General features: G+C 36.9%; 1 protein-coding gene across 1 annotated transcript in view; it reads left to right on the forward strand.

Annotated features, from left to right (window-relative positions):
* The window catches only part of LOC124159683 (nuclear protein localization protein 4 homolog), a 91,244-nt gene that overhangs the window by 40,273 nt on the left and 37,994 nt on the right, over nucleotides 1-12,977 (forward strand). Inside the window, exons 8-10 of the mRNA XM_046535593.1 lie at nucleotides 3,156-3,293; nucleotides 3,375-3,522; nucleotides 9,826-9,986. Coding sequence (XP_046391549.1) covers nucleotides 3,156-3,293; nucleotides 3,375-3,522; nucleotides 9,826-9,986 — 447 coding nt within the window. The remainder of the gene's footprint in view (nucleotides 1-3,155; nucleotides 3,294-3,374; nucleotides 3,523-9,825; nucleotides 9,987-12,977) is intronic.

Raw genomic sequence — 12,977 nt, forward strand, 5'->3', positions numbered from 1 at the left:
GGTAAAAGCAGCATGCGTTGTCTCTTTCCACGGGCTAACCCCACATCTGCGGGACGAATGGAGGCGAGGGAAAGTTGCTTGCGCGGCGCACGTATCAGAACTGACTCAACTTGTATCTCATTGTCAGTGGGTTTAAATGAAATATGATTGGAACTTGAATAGCTATTAGTTTAACCCCGCTAGGTGGAAAGCGTTTATTTTTTAACGGAACGGGAGTAAATGCCTTCAGAGAATAACTCGCGTCGTCAATCGTCATGTAATCATTGAAGTCAAATTCAAGACGTGAGTGGGAAGGCAGTCCATTTAAACTCAGGAATGGCTTAGCACCATTAAATCGAAATACAAAAAGTGTCCGGTGTTGTTATCAGATATGGGGAAGCAAAATATTATGTGAAGCTGAGTCACACGGCTTGTGAGTCGAAGGCCCCGGCGCTGAATTCGCGGAAGAATGCCGACAGAGAAGCTATTCCTGGAAGAGTCAATCTACTAATGCTAAAATTTCATGGGGAAATGCTTTTTTAATGCGTATAAATTATAAAGAATGAAAATTGTTCCGGACTATTAATATTTTTTTATTCATCACTGGCGGCATAACGGTAGTTGCGCCATTATTTAAATAGCTAACTTTAAAAAAGAGATCAAAACACCGGAAAAATCTGAATTTCCGAATATCCCGGGTCCTGCGTGCTTACCTATGGTATGCTATTTTAAGCCTTCTAAAGATAATGAGCTAGTGTTATCCTGAAAAGTATACTCCTACTCAATGCCAAATCTTGATTTTACACACTTTGATTTTACACAGTGCCCATATTTCGGTCCCTCCAACTGCGTAAAATCAAAGTTTTACAGTAAATCTCAATCTCCCCTCCATGGTATTACTCCATCATTTAGGGAGAGATTATGTTTAGGCATATACACCGTTTTAAATTTTTCTAAGAAATATGATAGTATTGGTCTAATTTTATGTAACCTATTGGAAGATTCAGAATTTGATTCATTATCACTGAAATGCTAAGAATTCCAAATTTTTTCAAATCTGTTCCTGATGAGCAAATTACTAAAAATGGGCGTATTGATTAATTCATCAGTGCTCCAATATTCCTTGATTGAATCTTTCCTGACTTTTCCCATCAAAATTATAATTGCTAAGAAAACTTTCATCTCTGCCACCATTACATTTTTCCACTTCCAAGTTTTCTGCGAAGATTTGTATCTGCCTTCATTCTGCATTCGATACAACTGTCTCATTGCTCATCATTTCGAGGAAATCATCCTCAAAAAACATTTTGCCACTTCTAAAACACATTCACAATTATCAGGGGCATTGATGACTGCCACTCCCTGAAAATCTTCCAGACTTCTTCGAAGGTCAATTTTATTCCATGTCACCGAGGTGTCTTTTACTAAGCTACCATTGCTATCACTTGCATCTGAGTCACTATCATCTATGTAAACTAACTGTGCAGCTTTTCTTTTACGTTGTCTTCCACCAATATCAAAACCAATTTCACTATCTGAGCTCTCAAACTCATCTTCACAATCATCTGTCACATCTGATAATGCATCAAGACAAAGTTCTTCCTATATAAGCTTCTCTGTGGTGATGTCAATGGTAAAAAGTTGACATACGTATGATATGTGATTTTGGTGAGAAGTACCAAAAAATCGCCAAAATATGCTCTGTTAAACAAAACTATTGTTGATTCACTGTTAAAACCACTAACTCTTACAAAGGTGGAAAGACATTTTTTCCTAGCTTCAGTCATTGCACAGAAATATCTTATAGTGCTACTCAAATGCCTATACACCTGGTACTTTTTTTAGTAAATATGGTATTGCCAGATTGGATAAATGATTATTTTCATCATAAATAATTAATTATTTGTTACATGCTCTGTGCACCTTTTCCTATTTACCCGTACTGAAAGAGAATTTTTTACGTCCAAAAGGGCAAATTCAATTTGTCATGTAACTTTTGAGCAAGTGGGGTCAAATTTGACCTCAAATGCTTTTTTCACTATTAACAAGTAAACATCAGCAAAATAGCAATCTTTACTGCCCTTGTCGAGCTGAAGTTGTAATAGAGTGAGTAGTGTCTGTATGGCATCGACTTCATTTCTTCAAATGAAAGTGTTTTTATAAAATTTAAATTAACCAGTATGAATTTAATTTTTATAATCTCTGGTAACATGTAGTCTATCCTCATCTAACACCCTTGTCTCATGTAAATTTTAAAAAAGCAACACCGAACATTGATAAAACGTAAATATATATGTATTCTGCATAAGATACAATCTTAAAAATATCTCTGAAGTCTCTAATCACTTGAAAATTAAAGTTGGAGTTCCTAACCAGTTCCACCACTGATGTTTTAAATTATCAATCACCTCTTTTAAACCTTGTTCTCTCTCCCATCCGACAGCTCCATGACCATTCCTGCTGACCCTCATCACCAACAGCTTTTTTCTTCCTATCCTTTTCTCCTTTGTTCCACCCATCTCTGACTTTGTACTCCTTCCTCATCTTCTTCCCAAGGTATTTATGGTGGAGTTTTTTAAGATTGTTAATAGCTTGTATTTAGCAGGTATAGCAGGCTTGATAGTGGCATTACATGCCTAAACTTTGGTTGGGTGGGTATTTTAAATAGATTTTTTGGAAAATGATGTCTGTTTTATTACACTGTAGAAATTGTCCTATTTGTCGTATGCATTGGCTTTGAATGCCAAGTACCGTATTTACTCGTAGAAGCCACGCACCTTTTTTCTGGAAATGCCGGTGAAAAAAGAGGGTGCGTGGCTTGCATGAATCCTCCAAATTTTAATGTAAACTGCATACCATTTTCCACCAAATTCCTATCGTTTATTTCTCCAGAGTTTAGCATTGGTAAATAATTTCAGAATTAAATTACTGACATGTTTTAACTTAAATAATCATGGTATCATAACTTAAATTTATCCATTCACCAATAAATCACGAGTTCCTATGTTAGACCGCACCCAAAAAGCACTAAGAAGTTTTTTGCTCCAGAGCCAGCCAAAAAATGGGGTTGTGCGGGATACACGATGACGCGGTATACACGAATAAATACGGTATCTTAAATTTTTCTCTTTTATGGAACAGTAAATTTAATTCTATTTTTACTCTTTTTTTTTTAGGAAAGCACAAGAGATTCTGTTAGCCTTTTACCCGATGAGAGGGAGGATGACGTTGAAAATTTGGCCTTCCAGATTGGCTTACGCCGGGTTGGATGGATTTTTACTGATTTGGTTGCAGATGACATCAAGAAAGGAACGGTTAGTCATTGAATTAGTTGAATTTATTAAATTATTTGTCAAATTTCTTCAAATGTATGTTCATATCTATGTTGGTTGCAGGTTAAGCATTTCCGGAATATTGAAGGCCACTTCCTTTCTGCAGAAGAATGCATAATGGCTGGCACATTTCAAAACAAACACCCTAATCCATGCAGATTTTCTCAGAATGGCTATTTTGGCTCCAAGTTTGTCACTGTTTGTGTTACTGGTAAGTCACTTCTCTTTACCTCACCAGCAAGGAATAAGAGAGTAAATACTCTGCCTATCTAGAAACCCAGCTGAGAAATTTTTTAGCGGGTACCTTTGACCTGAAGATGGGAACAGGATGGCTCCCGAAACTGTTGTCATCCAAAAACAACCAACGCAGCTGAGGAACCCGAAAATCAGCACTGACCATGAGCAATGCCGTGGAAACCTACGCCAGAATTTTAATATTTTTTACTTTTACATACTTTGTATAATTTTCCGCACAATGGAGAACTTGCATAGGTCGTCGATTGCTCTAAAAACTATTTTGAATAATTAAAATGGATACATTAGCTCGCAAAAATACCTAAAGTTTCCCCATTCATCATCAAAATAAATAAAAAAATTGACTTGAAAATCGAGAAAAATTTCTCTGAGCCGACCACTGCGGAAAGACACCCGAGCATTGCCGAGGCCAGGTGTGACGTCTTAGGTGCCTAAACAACCGTAGGGAGTTGGGAAATATGCTGACGTCATGCTGTAAAATTTGTTTTGAGGGAGTATTTAGCCACTCCTCGTTACTCTATTTTGTTCTGTTATTCTTGGTCAAGTTTTCCTATTACTATTGTGCCACGATTATTACTTGGGATATTATTAATGCGACATCGGGATGATGAAGGACAAGCGTTTCACTAAGTATGTTTTAGTTATCAGAAAAATGGATGATAACTTTGCCGCTCGTTCGAATAGTACACTTGAAATTCATCTACATTTACATAATAGACAGCAAGCCGCCTAAAAGGCGTGTGGCAGGGGGTGTTAGGACACCAGCCTTTTTTTTAGGACAACAAAAATTGATGCAACAACCCTCATAGAATTTGTAATGACAAATTATTGCTATACGTCGGTGGCAAATCAAGATGTAAAAGAAACTTGTAATACTGGAGGATAACAATCGTAAGCTTACGAGCTGTGCTGTTGAATTTGGCAATGCCGTATTAGTGGAGAAGGAAGTCCTATCTGTCCTACTGTACGAATTCACAGCAAAACAGTCTGCACACAATCACATGTGAGATTGTGAATCGGTTCCACTGCCAACACACACACACACAAGCTACAACCTATTTCAATAATATAGGCAAATCCATAAACAATGTACTAGCATACACCATAAAAATATAGTGGGAAACAGGCGAATACAATTATAAAAAATTGGTAGTCACTACAATTCTTATATTCATTACGTACAACTTACAATAACAGAGCTTGTTATGATGACATTAGTAAACATCAAAATTGTTCTAGTTACATAAATAAATGAGGTGCCATCGATAACACCAACTTAAAATTAACGTATCCCCCCTTCCAATGGCCGTGGCTCAGACTCCTACAATGATGTTATTTAGGTATAATAAAATGTTTTGTTTCACTGCTCCAGTTTTATATTTTTTGTGCTTACTCAGATATAAATATTATAATTACTACAAAATATGAAAACTTCCGAGCCTCTATTGTTGGATATTTTGCTTTAAATATAAAATAATCAACACGTCTCACAAACGAAGCTATCACAACTGCTGGCAACTATTACAAACAAGCACAACAATTGCTTCATGTGATGTTTAAGCACCTATGACGTCTTCGAGGCTTCATCGGCAGTGACTTGAAGGGTTAGGGGGATCTTGGCGTGTTTTGAAATTCGTTATATTTATCATTGAATACCTCACGAAGGAAAACTCATATTTACATGCAGGTTTCTTTGTTGAATTCAGAAAATAATTTTCTGTCTGCCTGTGAAATAAAAAAAATCATGCAAATTCCCCATTATGACTTCGAAATAAAAAAATTAGTTTCTTCAACCTACCCTGGTATGCAACCCAAGTGCCACACAAAATGTCTGCCTGGTGTGGCGCACGTCACTCTTGGGGCGATATCCCGAGGACCAAAGGCCAGAAATGAAAGATATTTGAGGTGCTGAACCACAAATGTCTAAAGAGTCGTTGTAAAAAACAGAAATGTGATAGAATAATCTGGGAGTGACATTATCCATAGTTATGTCTAAAAAAACACCCAAAAATACCGAAATTTCAAAACATTAAGTGCGATGCGGCACATTTTCCTGGTATCCGATTTCAAAAATATTTTTCACTATTATTACCTGGATAGATCCCTGTTGGCCTCGGTGAAAACATGAGGAAGGGGTGGTTTGGCAAGGAGGCAGAATAAGGGCTGGTTCATAGGTTGAATGACCCATTGTTTATAATCCCATGGTCAGTTAGTTAAGTATCACATTTATCATTACTGTTTACTTGAATCAGTTTTATTTGCCAATGCCTCAGATGGGTTATTAAAAATTAGGGATGGTGGGATCGGATACTTCGAATCCAAATTCGCTGAAGGCATCGGATCTGGATCTGAAATTTTAAGTTTATGCTTCAGTGAATGCAACGTCCCATACGAGGGAGTGGAAAGAGTTACGATTCTACCTTCACATGCGCCATTGCACTGCGATGCTTGGCCTACCCATGAACCATTTTGTGAATTTTGAATTAACCATTTTGTGAACCGTTTTCACCATGAATCTCACGTAGGAGTTATGCAACAGAATTTCAGCCGGGAAAATTTTTATGGCAAAATACGACTGGCATATAGTGTGACTCTTACAAAGAGATTGAACAGCCATCGGGAGAATCTCAACTCCGAAGGATAACAACCACGTCAAAAGGGACTACGTCGCAGTTAAAAAAAACACTGTTGGCCATCCATCACCACATGCTTGTGATATTTTTTTTCCTTTCTGAGCCCACACAGTCCATAAAACATTATCTGTTAAGGAAAATATCAAGTTAATAGAGAAAAATAGAAGCGCGTTTCATCCGTACCCCATCTCACCAAATCACTTTTTTCATCTTACCTACTCCAATTCTCTGTTTTTGGAGAACAAACACCAGGTGAGTCACTTACTGGACCCGAATATGCCTCGATAGTTTTCAGCAATTGGATGACGTGCAAGAGATTCAAGAAAGAATGAGACCAAACGCATCGCATTTATGGCATATTTAGTTTTTACAAGCTCAAATCGATTGTAACAATTTTTTTTGTTTCAACGAGGCCATGCCAATATTCAATATTGTTCAAGCAGCACAATTTTCAAAGAAATAGGCATGGAATCAGTACCGTCGAACAAGAAGATCCGGCCTGGAAACGACAACTGTATAGATCACATAGGTTGCCTGTCGTTGCTTTGAAGGCAACGATGCCACAAAATAGCAAGATCTAACATGTTCGTCCTTGACTCCCTCATTCAGTGTGACGTTGCGTGAAAGACGAAGGGATTGCTCTCCTTCCCCACTACCTCTCCTTCACGCACTTGTGCTACCCACCCCTTCCTCTCGCTGAGCGGTCGTCTCGTTCTGTACCCGCAACTCGTCGCACGTGACGCTAATGTTTTTCTAAACGTTGTTAATTGTGTTGCAGATCACGCTGTTGCAATTTAATTGAATGATATACCAATAAAAATGTCTTTCATTGTGTAGAAACATTTTTATTGACATAAGGGACATTAAGAGCATGTGCGTGGACTGTGACGTGAAACTATCGCGAGGAAATGGAAAATCCACCTCACCCCAACTGAAGCATTTGCAGGCGAAAAACAAGTCAATATGTGATGAGAAAGTGATAAAATTCTGGGGAAACTTATGTGAGGAATATCTAAAATCAGTCAATGGTTTATCCGAAGATGGAAACCTATTTTCATTTCCAAATGCAAGCGTAACAGTTTCCATCCTGAGCGTGTAAAGATTTTATCATTTAAAAAAAATAATTTGAAAGCTTATAAAAACGATATAACAATCAGTAAAAATGTTTAGACGTGTGTGTAAATATAAAGAGCATATTTTTGATTGTATTTACCCAGAAGAAACTTGAATACTTACTTCGTTTTATAGCAGACAATTGAAAATGCATTAGGATCCGAAAATATCCGAAGATCCGGCTCTGAAAATCAAGGATGCGATCTGGATCTGGGTCCGAAAAAAATCCCGGATCTATCCATTCCAATTAAAAATGTCATCAAAGGTATACAGAGTGAAGACCTTGAATGTGTGATTTACTGAATAAGATCATCACCTTGTAACTTTGATTTGGGAATCATTTTTACTCATAAACTGGCCATAGAAAGTGATAGGTGTGGAACTCAAGGTCTGGAATTGTAATATCAGCCTGCCTGTTAGCTAGTTTGTGTTACCCATGACACAGTAATGTAACCTCCCTATTACAAACCCTCTGGTTTATGAAGTTCAAAAATTAGGGTACTTTCAACTTCATTTGGAGAAATAAATTGGAGTTTCTAGTGTGTTACTTATTGTTCACGCAGTTGTTTTCCTTGAGCGAAAGATCCTCAGAGAAAAAAATCAAAAAATCACAGATGTTGTCCGGTAGTGACCCAAAATCGGGGTTCGAATCCCGGTCAAGGCAAATGATTTTTTCTCTGTGGATCTTTCGCACGATTGTGCATTGCGGGTGACTCCGTAAAAAGTTATCACCGCGGCTAGTCCCCGTATACTTTAAACCTGTTTTCCTTAACTTTTCCATCTTTATGACTTGGATGCATCTATGTCAAAATGTTAAATGGTGTTTTGCACGCTCCTTGATACTAGAAAGTATTCGATATTCGAGATCTCAAATAAGTATGCTGAAGGTACCATCTCGAAAACCTCGAATACTTTGAATTTTGCACCATACACTCACACGCTGGTAGTTGACTCGGAAAAATGTAGAGGACTCTAGATGTTTTGTGAATGCAGCGCCGTTTTAGGCAAGGTGACGAACTACATCAAATTCGCAGATTAGAGCGGTGAAAAGAGTTCGACGTGGGGAACCGAAAATGATAGGGTGAAAAGATCCGAAAATACCCAGTTTCCACCACCAGGAGAAGCTCAGTGCCGTGGGATAGTAACTACGTAGTACAGTTCTCAAAATCCGCTACCCCCTCCATCCATCAGCCCTCAGCCCCTCCGCCGACGCTTTCCTCCTTTCCGAAATCAAACAAAAGGCCATAGCTCGAGCAGCATTCATATTATGAAGACCATAATTCAAAAGCTTCAAAAGAAAATATCACGTTACATGAGAATAATAGAATCGTGTTTCACCCTTCCCTCTTTCTCCCCCACTGACCTTTTTCTGCTTACCTGCTTCGAAGTTCCCCATTGCTGGAGGTCAACTGCTGCATGAATCATTTTAGCCCAAAAGATGTCTAAAAATGACTTGGCAATTGATATTACACCTTCATTGGATTGAAATATTAGTAATGTGCGCGTAATTAAAAGAATAAGACCAAACACAACGTATTTCTGACTTTCTTTAAGCATTTTACACAAGGAAATAAATTTCAAAATATGACGGAGACTTAGCGATCTGGCGAAACTCGATATCCTCGCAGCTGAGCTTCTCGGAAGTTTATGCAGTATTTTTTTCTGAAAACACATATCAAGTTACAATTTATGAGTTATGCTATAAATCTCTATTGTCACAGTCACAGACAAAGGGATATTTTCTCAGGATATTTGGTTTCTCCCTGCTAGCAATTCGAATTCATCTGCTAGAACTTCCAAAGATGGACTGAAAATAAACGAAGAAGAAGAAAATCTGGTGGAGAAGCGCGTGTATTTTGCAAAATGCCTCGGATTGTCCACTAGCACTTGACAGTAGGAGTGGGGGTAAAGGGAGCTACCTGTTGAAAAAAAGAAGTTAGATGAAGCCGAGTATTAGATGGGCGTGCTGCTGATATGGCATTTGGTAGATAAGAATGTATACATCAGACAGAAATCCATCGTAGCAGTGTAAATGCTGAGACGGCATGGAATCATTTTTTCGCGAGGTGGTGTGTCCCCTAAGGATATTAGAAAGAGATGTTAGTTGAATCAACTATATGCCCAAATTTTTTCCGTAAAATTAAAATATTCCATTAATCAGCTAAATTCCTGTTTGAATCCTTTAAAGGAAATCACAATTACTCGCCAAAATCCTCGGTTTCATGCTGCATAGGCAACCTAGTCAAACATTCCCGCATTCATCGTTTTTTTCGTCCATCCCCTTGAAAAACGATAGATCGAGGTTCCACTGGATACCTTTTTATTTATACCTTCATCAAGGGAAATAGAAGAAGAAACGTACGTTTAATGTGCTTTGCACTTCTCTAGTATTCGAGGTATTCGAAATATGAGGTATTCGAATATTCGAGCAACAATTTAATATTTGAGTTGATTTTCGAGTTTGAGAAATCTGCTATTCGACCCATCTCTATTATTTACTGATCATTTTCCAGGGGATGCAAGTAATCAAGTCCATATGGAGGGTTACCAGATCTCAAACCAGTGCATGGCCTTAGTTAGAGACGACTGCTTTGTGCCCACCAAGGATGCTCCTGAGCTAGGATATGTTCGAGAATCTTCTGATCGCCAGTATGTGCCTGATGTTTATTACAAAGTAAGTTTGAAAACCTTCACAAATCTCATTGTATCACTGCTGCTCCTTATCATTCTCTTTTTTGGGATGTTAAATTGCACATGTTTTTGATTTTCCTGAGTATGTCCCTTTGCTTAACAAAACATCTTACGTTAGTGAATGTTATCCTTGTCAGGAACTCACTGCTGCAAGGACATAGGTCACTAAGGTATTATGTCCTCTGTGGCTGCTCAATTGCAACTGCAACAATTTTTATCTCTTTTAAAATTTGACCAAAATGTGTTAATGTTGGCTTCTGGTACTTTGAATTCATCAGCATAAAGGGTCGTAAAATGTTGAATGCAATGAAATGAAACCTTGATAAGATTAACTTTCAAACCTGTTTAGTTCTCTTTGGATTGAGGTGCACAATTAGTCTGGTTAGTTAGAAACTGAGTAAGTTATAGTATTTTTCCAATCTAATATGCATGTTAGTATTTACTATAAATTTCTTTTACATATCTAATTGAAATATTTAGTGGAAGTATCTTTGGCTGTTTTTTCATGTAAATTAATATATGGGCACTACAATTCTGAATAGATATTTTGAGAAGAATGATTAATCACTTTTTTATGTTGGCTATATCGTCGCATATTCTGGAGGCTATGAATGACTGCTCTAAAGTCTTCTCTTGGCTTCAGCAAATCTCTTTTTTTGTTATTTTGAAATAAAAGGTTTGGAGCTGTAACTCCCAATTTTATTGCAATGCATCGAGAACATGCATATATAAAATTGAAATGAAATTGGAGCATTTGTACCCATGCCAAATCAAACACAATATTGCACAAAAACATGCTGAGATTCTTCGCTGTATTATTCTTCGGCCTGCTAGTGAATGAAGTTTAGGTAGAGGTTAGTCCATTTGTAGCCGTTAGTTGTTTCAACGTTTATTGGGGCAGATACCCAATGTATTAATTAGAAATTGTCACCAGGAATGTGCATTTAATCGAGAAGTGATTACAAAAGGCCAGACAACTCTGAAGAAAAAGGCTGTAAAATGTTAATGTGATGGAGCATATTTTAATATGTTAGGAATGAAATTTATACATCTCACAAATAGTTTTTGAGGGATACGGGACCTCAAGCAGGATTACTGCTTTAACTCTCAGAAGAAATGGATGAATAAAGGAAAAACGTATAACTAGGGAAATTTTCAGGCATGCGAGGGGTTCAAAATTTTTTACTTAACTCCACCTTTATAATTTTGAGTTAAAGATGTCATAACTATTTTTTGTGAATACCGGAGGCACTAAAGATGCTGAAAACATTATTTAACATTTCAGAGCATAAAAAATTTCATCGGGTGGTGTCCATATATGTGAAACAGAATTATGTTATTGTTTCTGTTTTCCGGAAGAGAAGAAATGTTGGCCGTTCTTACAGTTGACACAGGTAAACCCAAATATAATTCTGTTTTACTTTATTTAACATGCCTCATTGGTACGAAGTTAAAAAACATAATTCTAGTTTTGATGTAAGTAAAAGAAATAGCATCTCAACCTAAAATTAGTTAAAGAAATATTTAAAGCCCAAATTTTACAAATGGAGTTGAATACACAGATTAATGGGAGGCATCATAATTTCTTTAGAACAAAAATGAAAAGAAAAAGGGAATTAATGACTCAAGGTCCTTAAGTAGTACATATATTAAATGTAATAGGCAGCACGATTTTAAAAGGATATTCTCCTTAATTGTCTCTGCAAAGTACACAACATGGTAAATTATTTCAGGCTAGACAGTGATAGAATATTCTTGCTAGTTGCAATCAAGTTTTATAAACTTTACTTTCAGTGGACATTAAGGCGTATGTGTAGAAAAGTTGAAGGGATATGCAAGTACTCGAAGTTGAGTAAGTAGTTTCAGTTACAGAGGTGTCGAGGACAGCAAGTTCAGATATCTGCTGACAGGAGGTGCTTATCATGAAACTTGCATAATAACATCATTTTTAAAGTCGACTAGTCATTCTTATTCTTTGGCTTGCAAGTTTCAGCTTGCTGTATACGTAGCAGTCAAACACTATAATAGTCAACGCGGGCACGGAATATCTTTTCGTTAGCCGCGGCTGATAAACGTCTTCCAACCTAGTGCCGGAAATGGAGTGGGCAGCTGAATAGACTGATACTTTAATATGTGACACTTATATACTCAACCTTGCTTTCTTTACTCAAATGTTGAGAGAGTACGTAAAAATTGTTAAGATTTCAATGAACAATATGTGACTTATAGGTCTTGGTGGGTAATGCCAGTTTTTGCTGCTGTTTGACTTCATAAGTGGTGCCATCTTTCAGCCTATGAGTGCTACATACTTCGGATGTTAATTTTTGTTTATTCCTTTGTTGCGTTTAGTTTACTTCTTGAACTTACGAAACAAGAGTTGCTTAGGTTGATTAACGAAGCGAGAAGTAAAGAAATATTCTTTTGGTTATCAAAGCCTAAGATAACTTCTATAGTTAATTTGCTTCGTCTGCTTATATTTTATGAAGATTCAAGATCCATAAAAATCATTGATATAATTTTAAACAAAAATTCCTAAGGCTTTCAAATCTTGCAATTTTGCTGAGAATGTACTTGTCCAGACACTCAAGTGTGTAGAGAAAGATAATTTTCTGCAGGCAGTTATACTGTAACATATAGACGTCAAAACCTGCTGTCTGAGCTTGTAGAACAATTAGTTTTCTGCATGAGAATTTGAAAAGTATTAAAAATGAGTCACATTACATGATTAATTTACGTAAATCATCTTTATTACAATTTGCAAATGTTTTTACTCAGGGCTCTTTTTAGCAGTTTGGATAGATATATTAATGAAATTGACTACATATTACTTCAGGTTAATTCATTCCATTTTTACTTATGGAATTGTGTAACACACATTAAGTTTCATTCACCACTGTTTAATTGTGACACAATTACTATCAACGGTCCTCATCATCCTTTCCTTTATTCATCAAGCTAAGCATGCAGAATAGAA

Source organism: Ischnura elegans, chromosome 1 (genome assembly GCF_921293095.1).
Source record: "Ischnura elegans chromosome 1, ioIscEleg1.1, whole genome shotgun sequence".
NCBI lineage: Eukaryota > Metazoa > Arthropoda > Insecta > Odonata > Coenagrionidae > Ischnura > Ischnura elegans.